This window comes from Lucilia sericata, unplaced genomic scaffold, assembly GCF_015586225.1.
Source record: "Lucilia sericata isolate MDLA Ls3-8-SP2 unplaced genomic scaffold, ASM1558622v1 Contig005768F_arrow, whole genome shotgun sequence".
NCBI lineage: Eukaryota > Metazoa > Arthropoda > Insecta > Diptera > Calliphoridae > Lucilia > Lucilia sericata.
In genome coordinates this window covers 1,807-20,017 of record NW_023997611.1, presented here as the reverse complement: position 1 = coordinate 20,017, position 18,211 = coordinate 1,807, and the positions used below count along the sequence as shown (strand labels likewise).

The window sequence follows — 18,211 nt, the reverse complement described above, 5'->3', positions numbered from 1 at the left end:
ACCGTTATAAAGACATTACAGTCGTAAGCGAATTAAAATTCCTTTTTAACAACGATTCAAGGATAATCGTTGCAAAACGATATGTGTGTATGTGAATAAGGGCGAAACGAGTTGAAAAAGGAGATTTATGGTGTCAAAGAAAATTTTTGAAGTATGAGCATGTGTGTGTGTGTGTTTTCTTTTAAATGTTAAACAAAATAAAGCTTTAAATATAAGTGAAATTTAAGGATTTAAATTAGTTCTTTATGAACAGTGTCTAAGGAAAGATTTATAAAATTTAGCAAAATATTTGTAAATTAAAAAGTTTTAAAATAAAAAAAATAAGAAATAATAAAAAGTGAAATAAAGAAAAAAGTAAATAAGATAAAAAAAATAAAAAGTATTTGCAGAACGTGTCATAAATTATACAAAACAAATCTAAAATACACTAAAAATAATCTTCTAATCTTCTCAGACATTTTTACAAAAATTTAAGATAATTTTCTTTAAAACTAAAAGTGTTTACAGTGAATGGCAAAATAAATAGAAACTTTAAAAATTAAACAAAAATAAAGTTATCTATTTCTTGGATGAAAGATTAAAATTTAAATTTTAGAGTTAACCTTTGACCTAAATAAGCTAATAGTATTGTATTCAAATAACGTTATAAGTATATGAATCCAAATTTCTATAAAAATTTGACCTTTAACTTAATCTTACAAAAAAGTGTCAGAAAAAGAAAACTTTTAAAAAATTAGTTTATTACTGTATTTGAATCTTTGTTTTTAATAATAATTACTTAATACACGTGACTTATTCTTTTAAAATTTTAAAATTCTCTATAAACGTCACAATATCAAGAAAACCATAAAACACATACGTAATTCTATCTATATAGAATTTTTAAAAATTTAAGCTAAACAAAAACTATTCAACAAAAAGTTGTAAAATTTATAATTATCAATATTTTTTCTTAATTAAGAACTAATATGGAAAAGATGACTAAAACGTGTTTGACATTTTAAGTGACAAACACAAAAATTAATTTAGGCAAATTTATGGAAAAATAAAAAAAGTGTGAACGGCAACAATATAAGCGGGAATTGAAAAATTATAATTAAACTAGTTCTCGATAATTAAACTAAAACTAGAACTGAACTAGAAATGAACTAGAACTGAACTAGAACTGAACTAGAACTGAACTAGAACTGAACTAGAACTGAACTAGAACTGAAGAACTGAACTAGAACTGAACTAGAACTGAACTAGAACTGAACTAGAACTGAACTAGAACTGAACTAGAACTGAACTAGAACTGAACTAGAACTGAACTAGAACTGAACTAGAACTGAACTAGAACTGAACTAGAACTGAACTAGAACTGAACTAGAACTGAACTAGAACTGAACTAGAACTGAACTAGAACTGAACTAGAACTGAACTAGAACTGAACTAGAACTGAACTAGAACTGAACTAGAACTGAACTAGAACTGAACTAGAACTGAACTAGAACTGAACTAGAACTGAACTAGAACTGAACTAGAACTGAACTAGAACTGAACTAGAACTGAACTAGAACTGAACTAGAACTGAACTAGAACTGAACTAGAACTGAACTAGAACTGAACTAGAACTGAACTAGAACTGAACTAGAACTGAACTAGAACTGAACTAGAACTGAACTAGAACTGAACTAGAACTGAACTAGAACTGAACTAGAAATGAACTAGAACTGAACTAGAACTGAACTAGAACTGAACTAGAACTGAACTAGAACTGAACTAGAACTGAACTAGAACTGAACTTGAACTGAACTAGAACTGAACTAGAACTGAACTAGAACTGAACTAGAACTGAACTAGAACTGAACTAGAACTGAACTAGAACTGAACTAGAACTGAACTAGAACTGAACTAGAACTGAACTAGAACTGAACTAGAACTGAACTAGAACTGAACTAGAACTGAACTAGAACTGAACTAGAACTTAACTAGAGCTGAACTAGAACTGAACTAGAACTAGTACTTAACTAGAACTAAACTTGTATATTTGCGAAATTTCTGATATGCCATTGGAAACGGTGTATAAGATTTTTTTCTTTAATTCATTCATAAAATAAAATTCCAACTATTTCTTCCGTTGTTTTGTTTCGCTTTTATTTAAATTAAAATTAATTAAATTTTTTAAATAAATTACAAGCATTACAAAATACGCCGGCGTGTTTGTATTAATTTACAATTAATTAACTTATCTCGTTAAAACGTTGTTTATATTGTTATTGTTATTACTATTGTTTTTTTAATTCTATTTAATAATTTAATCAGTTTAGCGGTTTGTTTAAAAAAGGCTGAAGAGTGTTTTGTCAACTGCTGTATTGGTTCATCAGAGGGTTTTATACTAATGCACAGACTCTGGGAAACTGAGTATTATACTAGAAGAAACTACGAGTTTAAGTTTGATTTCATAGTTTACATGGGCAGATAGTCTGACGTATGCATACTTAATGAATATTTCCCCATTATGGATCACATTATTGAAAACCCTATTAAGTATTGTTAATATAAAATGCGGGTTTCTTTACAGTGTTTACTTTTGTCGTTGTTGTGTTTTGTTTTATAATTTGTATTTGTTTATAAATAAAAAATTAAATTAATTGTATTTTATTGCTTTGATTGTTTTTTAAGCTCTTTTATTATAGGCCGAATAAAAAAAAGTGCTGAATTTAAAACTAATTGGCAATTTGTAATAATATAAAGTTAAAGTAAATATTATAAAATATTAAACAAATATTTTTGCAAATTTAGACTTTTTAGTTTTCTTACTACATTTAATACTATTTTCGTTTGAATTAGAACTAGAACAGAAATAGAACAGAAATAGAACAGAACTAGAACAGAACTAGAACAGGACTAGAACAGAACTAGAACAGAACTAGAACAGAACTAGAACAGAACTAGAATAGAACTAGAACAGAACTAGAACAGAACTAGAACAGAACTAGAACAGAACTAGAACAGAACTAGAACAGAACTAGAACAGAACTAGAACAGAACTAGAACAAAACTAGAACAGAACTAGAACAGAACTAGAACAGAACTAGAACAGAACTAGAACAGAACTAGAACAGAACAGAACTAGAACAGAACTAGAACAGAACTAAACAGAACTAGAACAGAACTAGAACAGAACTAGAACAGAACTAGAACAGAACTAGAACAGACCTAGAACAGAACTAGAACAGAACTAGAACAGAAAACTAGAACAGAACTAGAACAGAACTAGAACAGAACTAGAACAGAACTAGAACAGAACTAGAACAGAACTAGAACAGAACTAGAACAGAACTAGAACAGAACTAGAACAGAACTAGAACAGAACTAGAACAGAACTAGACGAACCTAGAACAGAACAGAACTAGAACAGAACTAGAACAGAACTAGAACAGAACTAGAACAGAACTAGAACAGAACTAGAACAGAACTAGAACAGAACTAGAACAGAACTAGAACAGAACTAGAACAGAACTAGAACAGAACTAGAACAGAACTAGAACAGAACTAGAAACAGAACTAGAACAGAACTAGAACAGAACTAGAAACATAACTAGAACAGAACTAGAACAGAACTAGAACAGAACTAGAACAGAACTAGAACAGAACTAGAACAGAACTAGAACAGAACTAGAACAGAACTAGAACAGAACTAGAACAGAACTAGAACAACTAGAACAGAACTAGAACAGACACTAGAACAGAACTAGAACAGAACTAGAACAGAACTAGAACAGAACTAGAACAGAACTAGAACAGAACTAGAACAGAACTAGAACAGAACTAGAGCACAACTAGAACAGAACTAGAACAGAACCAGAGCACAACTAGAACACAACTAGAACACAACTAGAACACAACTAGAATACAACTAGAACACAAATAGAACACAAACTAGAACACAACTAGAACACAACTAGAACACAACTAGAACAGAACTAGAACAGAACTAGAACAGAAACTAGAACAGAACTAGAACAGAACTAGAACAGAACTAGAACAAAACTAGAACAGAACTAGAACAGAACTAGAGCAGAACTAGAACACAACTAGAACACAACTAGAACACAACTAGAACACAACTAGAACACAACTAGAACACAACTAGAACACAACTAGAAACAACTAGAACACAACTAGAACACAACTAGAACACAACTAGAACAGAACTAGAACACAACTAGACACAACTAGAACACAACTAGAACAGAACTAGAACAGAACTAGAACAGATTTAGAACAGAACTAGAGCAGAACTAGAACACAACTAGAACACAACTAGAACACAACTAGAACACAACTAGAATACAACTAGAACAGAACTAGAACTAAACTAGAACAGAACTAGGACAGAACTTAATTTAATTGTCCAATTGCCTCTGTATTGTCCAAATAAACTCTTTTTCTATAAAACGAAGCAACCTTCACTAATTTTATAAACAATAGCCGATGAACATCTGTTACGTCCTTTTTAATAATGACATTAATTCTTATTAATCCCTATAAAACCTGTTCGATTTTTAGACTTTTTTTTGTAAGTTAAAAACAAAAGCAATTAATAGCGATAAACGTCTTTTTAATTAAACTGTATTAATAAACAATTAGTTACATTATTATGCATTAAATAACTTTTTGTAAACAAAATGCTACTGCAACGCGTTGATGGTTTTACTATGAAGAGCACAGTGTAATGCAATTTATAAAAAATGTATAATAAAAATTATTCCGAGTTTGTTGTGATTTCAAACTTTTCTTTTAATTGTCGTCATTAGTGGGTGTAACGAAACAAATTTCACAAAATTATATTTAATTATTCAGCAAATTTTATTGGCTGTAAAAAGTTTTCCAATTCATTATTAAATGCTTAACACGTTTATTGTAAAAAAAAACAATAACAATAAAAAATAACTACAAATATTAAAAAACTATATAAAAAAAAAACGTATGGCAAATTATTTTTTATTATTTAAACAAATAAAATTTCCATGGATCATCTGCTAAAATATTCAGCAAAATTTTTTTTTCAATTCAGCAAATTTTCACATTTTTTTTTAAACGCTTATTTTAAACAGCAGTAACGGCTATTTAAAAATATATTAAAAATTTTATTGTTTTAACTTAAATATTAAAAAAAATATATATATGTAAATTGTTTTAACAATTAAGGTTAACATTTAATAATTCATGTTAACACTTACTACGTGTTTAACATTTTAATTAAACTCTTCTTGTCTCCAAAGCAATAAGAGGAGTTCAAACAGTTTAACTAAAAGATGAGTCACTATTCGACTGGTATTATTCCGTACCAAAGGTGCTGCTATTTAAATTTGGGCTTTTGCGTTTAATTTGCATTTTATTCATTTATATTTTAGTTTAGTCTGTAACCTTCCTTTTTTATCAATATTTTTTTTTTTTTTTTTTTTCAATATTCTTTCTGTTTATTAAAAACAGATATGAAATATAAACAAAAGTTTTTGTAATCAATACGTTAGTTTGTATTTTTCTATATTTTTTGCAATAGGGAAGACCAGCTCGATATTTATTTACCCTACATCACCTTCATAATACTTTCAATATTCAACAGAATAAGCTGGAATACATACTACGCTATGATCTCGACTTTAGACTATATAGGCTGGACAATATTGTAGACCACAGACTAGACTACAGACTAGACTATAGAACAGACTATAGTCTATAGAATAGACTATAGTCTAGACTATAGTCTATATAAGAGATTATAGGCTAGACCATAGACAAGGACTATAGACTATAATATAGAGTAGATTACAGACTAGTTCTGTCTAGTTCTGTTCTAGTCTGTTCTAGTTCTGTTCTAGTTCTGTTCTAGTTCTGTTCTAGTTCTGTTCTAATTCTGTTCTAGTTCTGTTCTACTTCTGTCTACTTCTGTTCTACTTCTGTTCTGTTCTGTTAGTTCTGTTCTAGTTCTGTCTAGTTCTGTTCTAGTTCTGTTCTAGTTCTGTTCTAGTTCTGTTCTAGTTCTGTTCTAGTTCTGTTCTAGTTCTGTTCTAGTTCTGTTCTAGTTCTGTTCTAGTCTGTTCTAGTTCTGTTCTAGTTCTGTTCTAGTTCTGTTCTAGTTCTGTTCTAGTTCTGTTCTAGTTCTGTTCTCGTTCTGTCTAGGTTCTGTTCTAGTTCTGTCTAGTTCTGTTCCAGTTCTGTTCTAGTTCTGTTCTAGTTCTGTTCTAGTTCTGTTTCTAGTTCTGTTCTGTTCTGTTCTAGTTTCTGTTCTAGTATCTGTTCTAGTTCTTTCTAGTTCTGTTCTAGTTCGTTCTAGTTCGTTCTAGTTCTGTTCTAGTTCTGTTCTAGTTCTGTTCTAGTTCTGTTCTAGTTCTGTTCTAGTTCTGTTCTAGTCGTTCTGTTTGTTCTAGTTCTGTTCTAGTTCTGTTCTAGTTCTGTTCTAGTTCTGTTCTCGTTCTGTTCTAGTTCTGTTCTAGTTCTGTTCTAGTTCTGTTCTAGTTCTGTTCTAGTTCTGTTCTAGTTCTGTTCTAGTTCTGTTCTAGTTCTGTTCTAGTTCTGTTCTAGTTCTGTTCTAGTTCTGTTCTAGTTCTGTTCTAGTTCTGTTCTAGTTCTGTTCTAGTTCTGTTCTAGTTCTGTTCTAGTTCTGTTCTAGTTCTGTTCTAGTTCTGTTCTAGTTCTGTTCTAGTTCTGTTCTAGTTCTGTTCTAGTTCTGTTCTAGTTCTGTTCTAGTTCTGTTCTAGTTCTGTTCTAGTTCTGTTCTAGTTCTGTTCTAGTTCTTTCTAGTTCTGTTCTAGTTCTGTTCTAGTTTGTTCTAGTTCTGTTCTAGTTCTGTTCTAGTTCTGTTCTAGTTCTGTTCTAGTTCTGTTTAGTTCTGTTCTAGTTCTGTTCTAGTTCTGTTCTAGTTCTGTTCTAGTTCTGTTATCGTAGTTCTGTTCTAGTTCTGTTCTAGTTCTGTTCTAGTTCTGTTCTAGTTCTTGTTCTAGTTCTGTTCTAGTTCTGTTCTAGTTCTGTTCTAGTTCTGTTCTAGTTCTGTTCTAGTTCTGTTCTAGTTCTGTTCTAGTTCTGTTCTAGTTCTGTTCTAGTTCTGTTCTAGTTCTGTTCTAGTTCTGTTCTAGTTCTGTTCTAGTTCTGTTCTAGTTCTGTTCTAGTTCTGTTCTAGTTCTGTTCTAGTTCTGTTCTAGTTCTGTTCTAGTCTGTTCTAAGTTCTGTTCTAGTCTGCTGTTCTGTTCTAGTTCTGTTCTAGTTCTGTTCTAGTTCTGTTCTAGTTCTGTTTCTTCTAGTTCTGTTCTAGTTCTGTTCTAGTTCTGTCTAGTTCTTTTCTAGTTCTGTTCTAGTTCTGTTCTAGTTCTGTTCTAGTTCTTTCTAGTTCTGTCTAGTTCTGTTCTAGTTCTGTTCTAGTTCTGTTCTAGTTCTGTTCTAGTTCTGTTCTAGTCTGTTCTAGTTCTGTTCTAGTTCTGTTCTAGTTTTCTGTTCTAGTTCTGTTCTAGTTCTGTTCTAGTTCTGTTCTATGTTCTGTTCTAGTTCTGTTCTAGTTTCTAGTTCTGTTCTAGTTCTGTTCTAGTTCTGTTCTAGTTCTGTTCTAGTCTGTTCTAGTTCTGTTTCTAGTTCTGTTCTAGTTCTGTCTAGTTCTGTTCTAGTTCTGTTCTAGTTCTGTTCTAGTTCTGTTCTAGTTCTGTTCTAGTTCTGTTCTAGTTCTGTTCTAGTTCTGTTTTAGTTCTGTTCTAGTTCTTTTAGTTCTGTTCTAGTTCTGTTCTAGTTCTGTTCTAGTTCTGTTCTTAGTTCTGTTCTAGTTCTGTTCTAGTTCTTGTTCTAGTTCTGTTCTAGTTCTGTTCTAGTTCTGTTCTAGTTCTGTTCTAGTTCTGTTCTAGTTCTGTTCTGTTCTCTTCTAGTTCTGTTCTAGTTCTGTTCTGTTCTGTTCTGTTCTGTTCTGTTCTGTTCTGTTCTAGTTCTGTTCTGTTCTGTTCTAGTTCTAGTTCTAGTTCTAGTTCTGTTCTAGTTCTGTTCTAGTTCTGTTCTAGTTCTGTTCTGTTCTAGTTCTGTTCTAGTTCTGTTCTAGTTCTGTTCTAGTTCTGTTCTAGTTCTGTTCTAGTTCTGTTCTAGTTCTGTTCTAGTTCTGTTCTAGTTCTGTTCTAGTTCTGTTCTAGTTCTGTTCTAGTTCTGTTCTAGTTCTGTTCTAGTTCTGTTCTAGTTCTGTTCTAGTTCTGTTTCTAGTTCTGTTCTAGTTCTGTTCTAGTTCTGTTCTAGTTCTGTTCTAGTTCTGTTCTAGTTCTGTTCTAGTTCTGTTCTAGTTCTGTTCTAGTTCTGTTCTAGTTCTGTTCTAGTTCTGTTCTAGTTCTGTTCTAGTTCTGTTCTAGTTCTGTTCTAGTTCTGTTCTAGTTCTGTTCTAGTTCTGTTCTAGTTTTGTTCTAGTTCTCTTCTATTTGTGTTCTAGTTGTGTTCTAGTTGTGTTCTAGTTGTGTTCTAGTTGTGTTCTGGTTGTGTTCTAGTTGTGTTCTTGTTGTGTTCTAGTTGTGTTCCAGTTGTGTTCTATTTCTGTTCTAGTTCTGTTCTAATTCTGTTCTAGTTCTATTCTAGTTCTCTTCTAGGGTGAAGACGAGACTATAGACTAGATTATTGGCCAGATTATAGACTGGAATATATGTATAATACACTATATACTATAACATTGTCAAGACTATAGGCGAATCTATATTCGAGACTATAGCTTCCACCTAAAGTCTCTGCAGATGTTTTGTAATACATATTAACTTATTAATTGTTTATTTTTATACCCACCATCAAAAAAGATGGGGGGTATATTGTTTTTGTCATTCCGTTTGTAACACATTGAAATATTCGTCTAAGACCCATAAAAGTATATATATTCTGGGTCCTTATTAGATTCTAAGACGATCTAGCCATGTCCGTCCGTCTGTCCGTCTGTCCGTCTGTCTGTCTGTCTGTCTGTCTGTCTGTTGAAAACACGATAGAGTCCAAACGGAAGTAGCTAGCGAGCTGAAATTTTGCACAGATACTTATAGTTGATGCAGTTTGTTTGGTATTGAAAATGGGCAATATCGGTCCACGATTTCGCCTAGCCCCCATATAAGGCCCCCTTCAGAAAATGACTTTATCGCTCATAACTTGCTAAGGGAAGCATCAATAGCGGTGAAATTCGGCACAAACATGTTTTACGGGAACATAAATCTCTTCCTACAATTTTATAAGGATCGGTCCATAATTGACCCTACCCCCCATATAAAGTCCCCTTCAGGAAATGACTTTATCGCCCATAACTGGATAAAAGCAGCGTTTATAGCGGTGAAATTAGGCACAAAGATGTTTTATGGGAACATAAATCTCTTTGTAAAATTTTGTAGGGATAGGCCCATAATTGACCCTACCCCTCATATAAAGTCCCCTTCAGAAAATGACTTTATGGCCCATAACTGGCTAAGAGAAGAAGCAATAGCGGTGAAATTCGGAACAAACATGTTTTATGGAAACATAAATCTCTTCGTAGAATTTTATAAGGATCGGTCCATAATTGACCCTGCCCCCCATATAAAGTCCCCTTCAGAAAATGGCTTTATCGCCCATAACTGGATAAGAGAAGCGTTAATAGCGGTGAAATTCGGCACAAACATGTTTTATGAGAACATAAATCTCTTCGTAAAATTTTATAAGGATAGGCCCATAATTGACCCTACCCCCCATATAAAGTCCCTTTCAGAAAATGACTTTATGGCCCATAACTGGCTAAGAGAAGAAGCAATAGCGGTGAAATTCGGTACAAACATGTTTTATGGGAACATAAATCTCTTTGTAAAATTTTATAAGGATAGGCCCATAATTGACCCTACCCCCATATAAAGTCCCCTGCAGAAAATGACTTTATCGCCCATAACTGGCTAAGAAAAGCATCAATAGCGGTGAAATTCGGTACAAACATGTTTTAATGAAACATAAATCTCTTCGTAGAATTTTATAAGGATCGGTCCATAATTTACCCTTCCCCCCATATAAAGTCCTCTTCAGAAAATGACTTTATCGCCCATAACTGGATAAGAGAAGCGTTAATAGCAGTGAAATTCGGCACAAACATGTTTTATGGGAACATAAATCTCTTTGTAAAATTTTATAAGGATAGGCCCATTGTTGACCCTACCCCCCACATAAAGTCCCCTGCAGAAAATGACTTTATCGCCCATAACTGGCTAAGAAAAGCATCAATTGCGGTGAAATTTGTCACAAACATTTTTAATGAGAACTTAAATCTCTTTGTAAAATTTTACAAGAATCGGTCCATAATTGACCTTAACCCCCATATAAAGTCCCCTTTAGAAAATTACTTTATCGCCCATAACTGGCTAAGAGAACAAACATATTCTATGAGAACCTAAATCTATTTGTAAAATTTTATAAGATAGGCCCATAATTGACCCTTCCCACCATATAAAGTCCCCGTCAGAAAATGACTTTATCGCACATAACGGGCTAAGGGAAGCATCAATAGAGGCGAAATTCGGCACAAACGTGTTTTATAAGAATTTAAATCTCTTCGTAAAATTTTGTAAGGATCGGTTCATAATTGACCCTACCGCCCATATAAGGTCCCCTTCAGAAAATGACTTTAAGGCTTATTACTGACTCAAAAATGTGAGTACATCGATGAATTTCGACATAAACAATTTTCGTATTAGCTAAAATCTCCCACTAAATTTTATGAGGATCGGTCTGTAATTGAGCCTACCCCCCCTATAAAGTCCCCTTCAGATAATGACTTTAACGCTCATTACTGACTCAAAAATGCGATTACAGCAGTGAAAATCTACGTAAACAAGTTTTGTATTAGCCAAAAACTAAAAATCGTTTTAAATTTTAGAAGTATCGATCCATAATTGACTTATACGAGTGTGGGCGTATAGGGGCGTCTTTAACGAATCACTCCAGAGAATCACTTTAACGCTCATGTATGGCTCAAAAGTTCTTCCAAATTACGGTAGTTTTATAGGAACTGGAAGTTTTCAACTGAATTTGATGAGGATAACTAATCAAACACCCATTTTCGGTTCCCTTCAGTAAATATTTTAAACCTCATGACTGAATTAAACATACAAGTACAGCTACATTAGATACAAATAATTATTGTATAAACCGACATGGATAGGTCCATAATTGACTCTACCCTCCATATAACCACTCTTACAAAAAAACAGTTTATGGTTATAAATGTTGGATCAAACAAAATAATATTTTTAATTCGGAAGAGCACGGTCCATGCTTAAGCCCTTATTAAATTCCCTCTACCAAATATTTCCCTGATGTTCATATTGATATCGACATATGATTCAACATAGATCGATAATATCAAAGTTTATTTATAAGGATGATTTGATGGTGGGTATATAAGATTCGGCATGGCCGAATATAACACTCTTACTTGTTCCTATTGTTATTTTATTTTATCAAAGTCATATATTATTTTTAGTTTTTGTTATTATTTTTATTTGAATTTGTTCTTAATAAAAATATATAATATGTATATTAAGACCCCTAATGCTGTTATTTTCCTACTCATATATTTTCATCTACACATTTAGTTGCAGTACTAAACTAAATAAGTACATTTCATTTAATAATACTGACTGCTAAAGTAAGTTTAATACTGATATTATTTATAAGAGATTTTATATTTCGATATGGTTGTAAAGCAATATTAGAATTGGAATTTAGAAAACCACAAACATGTGGTGAAGATACAAAAAAAAGTAGGAAGAATTAGATTTAGTTACGTATGAAGTACCAAAAAGTACATGTGATGACTTTTGTACTAAATATTTGTGTACTAAATCACCCAACCCTTTTTCTAAAATTATTATGAAAATGTTTATTTACGAAATCCCTTTAAAAATTCAAAATATTTGTTTTGCACCCTAATTAAAACGTGTTCTAAGGCAAATTTAGTTCTCTAAACCAAAACATATTTGTTTTTTATTTATTTACTTAAACGTCAGCGTAGTATATTTTTTTAAAATATATATTTTTTTAAAAATAGCTACTCCTACAAATCTAATTAGTTATAAAAACAAATATTGACAAAAAATAAAAAAAAATACTTTTTATAATTTTCATATTTAATCAAGTCTATAACGTAAAAAATCATACACGAAAATTTTTCCATCAGATGTTTTCCCATTTTCGAAACTCTTGAGATTATTGAGATGTTACTAAAGCAGTGATCGGCATGCGTATCCACAAAGGCAATAGGGGCATCAGTCATTTGTATAAATTATTAAAGAAAATCACAACAGAAAACCTTAACTAGGTTTCAACAAAGACGAGCAACTTTTGTGTTTCTTGTGTTCTCTTTGTGCCGTCCACTGTTGTGTATTTAAAGAAGTTATTTAAATCACAAACAAATTATATATTTTTATTTGCACGAGTGACAAGTTATTACTATATAATATCATTATTTAGAGTTTATTTAAATAATACCTAAAAGTAGGGAGATTTTACTACTCGAAATATATTAATTAAATATTTAAATATATACATATGTATGTCACGAAATATTTAGCATATACAGGACATATATTACCAGACAATAGTCTAGGCAATAGAGTATAGAATAGACTATAGACTACAATTGACTATAGACTTGAATATAGACTAGATTATAAACTAGGCTACAGACTAGACTATAGACTAGGCTTTAGGCTGGACAACAAACTAGACTATTGACTAGACTATAGACCAGACTATAGACTAGATTATAGAATAGACTATAGAGTAGCCTATAGACTAGACTATAGACTAGACTATAGACTAGACTATAGACTAGACTATAGACTAGACTATAGACTAGACTATAGACTAGACTATAGACTAGACTATAGACTAGACTATAGACTAGACTATGGACTAGAATATAGAATAGACTATAGACTAGACTATAACTAGACTATAGACTAGATTATAGACTAGGATATAGACTAGACTATAAGCTAGACTATAGACTAGACTAGACTATAGACTAGACTAGACTATAGACTAGACTATAGACTAGACTATAGACTAGACTAGACTATAGACTAGACCAGACTATAGACTAGACTATAGACTAGACTATAGACTAGACTATAGACTAGACTATAGACTAGACTATAGACTAGACTATAGACTAGACTATAGACTAGACTATAGACTAGACTATAGACTAGACTATAGACTTGACTATAGACTAGACTATAGACTAGACTATAGACTAGACTATAGACTAGACTATAGACTAGACTATAGACTAGACTATAGACTCGACTATAGACTAGACTATAGACTAGACTATAGACTAGACTATAGACTAGACTATAGACTAGACTATAGACTAGACTATAGACTAGACTATAGACTAGACTATAGACTAGACTATAGACTAAACTATAGACTAGACTATAGACTAGACTATACACTAGACTATATAATAGACTATAGACTAGACTATAGACTAGACTATAGACTAGACTATAGACTAGACTATAGACTAGACTATAGACTAGACTATAGACTAGACTATAGACTAGACTATAGACTAGGCTATAGACTAGACTATAGACTAGACTATAGACTAGACTATAGACTAGACTATAGACTAGACTATAAACAAGACTATAGACTAGACTATAGACTAGACTATAGACTAGACTATAGACTAGACTATAGACTAGACTATAGACTAGACTATATATACTAGACTATAGACTAGACTATAGACTAGACTATAGACTAGACTATAGACTAGACTATAGACTAGACTTATAGACTAGACCAGACTATAGACTAGACTATAGACTAGACTATAGACTAGACTATAGACTAGACTATAGACTAGACTATAGACTAGACTATAGACTAGACTATAGACTTGACTATAGACTAGACTATAGACTAGACTATAGACTAGACTATAGACTAGACTATAGACTAGACTATAGACTAGACTATAGACTCGACTATAGACTAGACTATAGACTAGACTATAGACTAGACTATAGACTAGACTATAGACTAGACTATAGACTAGACTATAGACCAGACTATAGACTAGACTATAGACTAGACTATAGACTAGACTATAGACTAAACTATAGACTAGACTATAGACTAGACTATACACTAGACTATATAATAGACTATAGACTAGACTATAGACTAGACTATAGACTAGACTATAGACTAGACTATAGACTAGACTATAGACTAGACTATAGACTAGACTATAGACTAGACTATAGACTAGACTATAGACTAGGCTATAGACTAGACTATAGACTAGACTATAGACTAGACTATAGACTAGACTATAGACTAGACTATAAACAAGACTATAGACTAGACTATAGACTAGACTATAGACTAGACTATAGACTAGACTATAGACTAGACTATAGACTAGACTATATATACTAGACTATAGACTAGACTATAGACTAGACTATAGACTAGACTATACTATAGACTAGACTATAGACTAGACTATAGACTAGACTATACTATAGACTAGACTATAGACTAGACTATAGACTAGACTATAGACTAGACTATAGACTATACTATAGACTAGACTATAGACTAGACTATGGACTAGACTATAGACTAGACTATAGACTAGACTATAGACTAGACTATGGACTAGACTATGGACTAGACTATAGACTAGACTAGACTAGACTATGGACTAGACTATAGACTAGACTATAGACTAGACTATAGACTAGACTATAGACTAGACTATAGACTAGACTATAGACTAGACTATAGACTAGACTATAGACTAGACTATAGATTAGACTATAGATTAGACTATAGATTAGACGATGTACTAGACTATAGACTAGACTATAGACTAGACTATAGACGAGGCTTTAGACTAGACTATAGATTAGACTATAGACGAGACTATAGACTAGATTATAGATAACACTATAGATGTCAACAATAGTTAAAGGTCAATAATGTAAATGTTCAATTTAATATTGAAATTTCCATATTTTTAAGTTAAAAATATATGAAGCAGGATCACAAAAGTTAACAGGTCAAAGGTCAAAACTAACTGATATGAATATTTTAAATTCTAAATTAAATCTAATATTTAATTAAAGTATTATTAAGAAATTAACAATTGTGTACAAAATTTGCAAAAGCAGATTTTTAATATTTAAAATGTATATTTTAGATAAAGAAAGTACAGAAAAATAAAATAAAATACAAAAGAAGAAAAAGAGATTAAATTTACTTAAAGAATTTAAATTAAATAATAAAAAAGTTCAACAGTGAAAACGGAAAATAAAAGTGTGTTTCAGATTAATTAATAAAATATAAAACAATCAGAATTTTTCCATACGAAAAGTGTTCAACAACAAATTCTTTAAATGTGTATAAAATATCGAAATTACACTCAAAATTTTAAAAGTGCTAAGAAAACTTTAAGAAATTGAAAAGAAAAACTATTGTAACAAAAAGCTTCCCTCTTTAACCAACTAATAACTCCACCACATAAAAATTTCTAAGTGGTCATGCATGATTTGAGCATAACAATTGTCGAGGAGCATACAAAACGTTTAAGTCGCAATTTGGCCTTAACACAAACCCGGCGACGTACTATTACTTTCCAAGATCCGCAGGAGATTGAAATACAAAATCCCGATTCTAAAACTACCATAATAAAGAATAGCAAACAGAAATCCTTTACTTCCACCACTACCACAGAGCGAGCTTTAAGGCCCGCTAAGGATCCAGTGACTTCAACTATAACAACCACCACTGTGGCAGTGCCGTATAAGAATTTTAAAATTTGGACTGATTATGATAGGGAACAAAATTTCTTATTACACATAAAGGAGCAAAAGGACTTCAAGGATCAGCAACAACAAAGACAAATGAAAAGTATATGATATATGGATGAAGTAGAACCCCAGCGCCGAAATAAGGGTTCTAAATTAATCATTGATCTAAATTGATAAGAAATTAAGAATAAGGACATTTTTGAAAGCTTTAAATTTATAAATTTTTGTAAGTATTTTCTGCTAATTGACACAAAACATTCTTTAATAATTTATTCTATATCTTTACCCTAATAATGGCCCCTTTACTTATAAAATATTTAAAAATTCTTTATACTCAAGTGATTTTTTTCATAATTTCTCTCTGTCGCACGTGCGTTTGATTTATATTTTTGTCCAAGTCTTGAATATGAAAAAGTAATTGTTCCCATTTTTCTATTATTTGGTCTTGGCCACAAATAAATACATAAACAATTGTCCTTCTTTTCACAAATAGTTTTCTTCTGGGTCAAATGATAATATGAATAATAATAACATTAGGGTGGCGTTTATTTTAAAAATTCAAAAAAAAAAACAAACTAAAACAAAAACATGATCAGACTATAATAAATAGACCAGACTATAGACTAGACTATAGACTAGAATATAGACTAGACTATAGACTAGACTTTAGACTAGACTATAGACTAGACTATAGACTAGACTATAGAATAGACTATAGACTAGACTATAGATTAGACTATAGACTAGACTATACACAAGACTATAGACTAGACTATAGACTAGACTATAGACTAGACTATAGACTAGACTATAGACTAGACTAGACTAGACTATAGACTAGACTATAGACTAGACTATAGACTAGACTATAGACTAGACTATAGACTAGACTATAGACTAGACTATAGACTAGACTATAGACGACTATAGACTAGACTATAGACTAGACTATAGACTAGACTATAGACTAGACTATATACTAGACTATAGACTAGACTGTAGACTAGACTATAGACTAGACTATAGACTAGACTATAGACTAGACTATAGACTAGACTATAGACTAGACTAGACTAGACTATAGACTAGACTATAGACTAGACTATAGACTAGACTATAGACTAGACTATAGACTAGACTATAGACTAGACTATAGACTAGACTATAGACTAGACTATAGACTAGACTATAGACTAGACTATAGACTAGACTTATACTAGACTATAGACTAGACTATAGACTAGACTATAGACTAGACTATAGACTAGACTATAGACTAGACTATAGACTAGACTATAGACTAGACTATAGACTAGACTATAGACTAGACTATAGACTAGACTATAGACTAGACTATAGACTAGACTATACTAGACTATAGACTAGACTATAGACTAGACTATAGACTAGACTATAGACTAGACTATAGACTAGACTATAGACTAGACTATAGACTAGACTATAGACTAGACTATAGACTAGACTATAGACTAGACTATAGACTAGACTAGACTAGACTATAGACTAGACTATAGACTAGACTATAGACTAGACTATAGACTAGACTATAGACTAGACTATAGACTAGACTATAGACTAGACTATAGACTAGACTATAGACTAGACTATAGATAGACTATAGACTAGACTATAGACTAGACTATAGACTAGACTATAGACTAGACTATAGACTAGACTATAGACTAGACTATAGACTAGACTATAGACTAGACTATAGACTAGACTATAGACTAGACTATAGACTAGACTATAGACTAGACTATAGACTAGACTATAGACTAGACTATAGACTAGACTATAGACTAGACTATAGACTAGACTATAGACAGACTATAGACTAGACTATAGACTAGACTATAGACTAGACTATAGACTAGACTATAGACTAGACTATAGACTAGACTATAGACTAGACTATAGACTAGACTATAGACTAGACTAAGACTAGACTATAGACTAGGACTATAGACTAGACTATAGACTAGACTATAGACTAGACTATAGCTAGACTATAGACTAGACTATAGACTAGACTATAGACTAGACTATAGACTAGACTATAGACTAGACTATAGACTAGACTATAGACTAGACTATAGACTAGACTATAGACTAGACTATAGACTAGACTATAGACTAGCTATAGACTAGACTATAGACTAGACTATAGACTAGACTATAGACTAGACTATAGACTAGGCTATACTAGACTATAGACTATAGACTAGACTATAGACTAGACTATAGACTAGACTATAGACTAGACTATAGACTAGACTATAGACTAGACTATAGACTAGACTATAGACTAGACTATAGACTAGACTATAGACTAGACTATAGACTAGACTATAGAC

The 18,211-nt window shown here is 31.7% G+C and overlaps 1 protein-coding gene across 2 annotated transcripts; it reads left to right on the top strand.

Annotated features, from left to right (window-relative positions):
• The first annotated feature begins 6 nt into the window (after nt 1-6).
• LOC119615548 lies at nt 7-16,087 on the top strand. 2 transcript variants are annotated; one of them, XM_037971563.1, is made up of 2 exons: nt 7-151; nt 15,224-16,087. In XM_037971563.1, the coding sequence occupies exon 2, from the start codon at nt 15,564-15,566 to the stop codon at nt 15,939-15,941; it is 378 nt and encodes a 125-aa protein (XP_037827491.1). In that variant the 5' UTR covers nt 7-151; nt 15,224-15,563; the 3' UTR covers nt 15,942-16,087. The 2 variants fall into 2 exon arrangements, with proteins under 2 accessions (XP_037827491.1, XP_037827492.1); XM_037971564.1 differs by having other exon boundaries at nt 7-161.
• Nucleotides 16,088-18,211: the final 2,124 nt, after the last annotated feature.

Bases quoted from the DNA above. Each gene is read 5' to 3' on its own strand.
- LOC119615548 (XM_037971563.1), top strand. From the start codon at position 15,564: ATGCATGATTTGAGCATAACAATTGTCGAGGAGCATACAAAACGTTTA.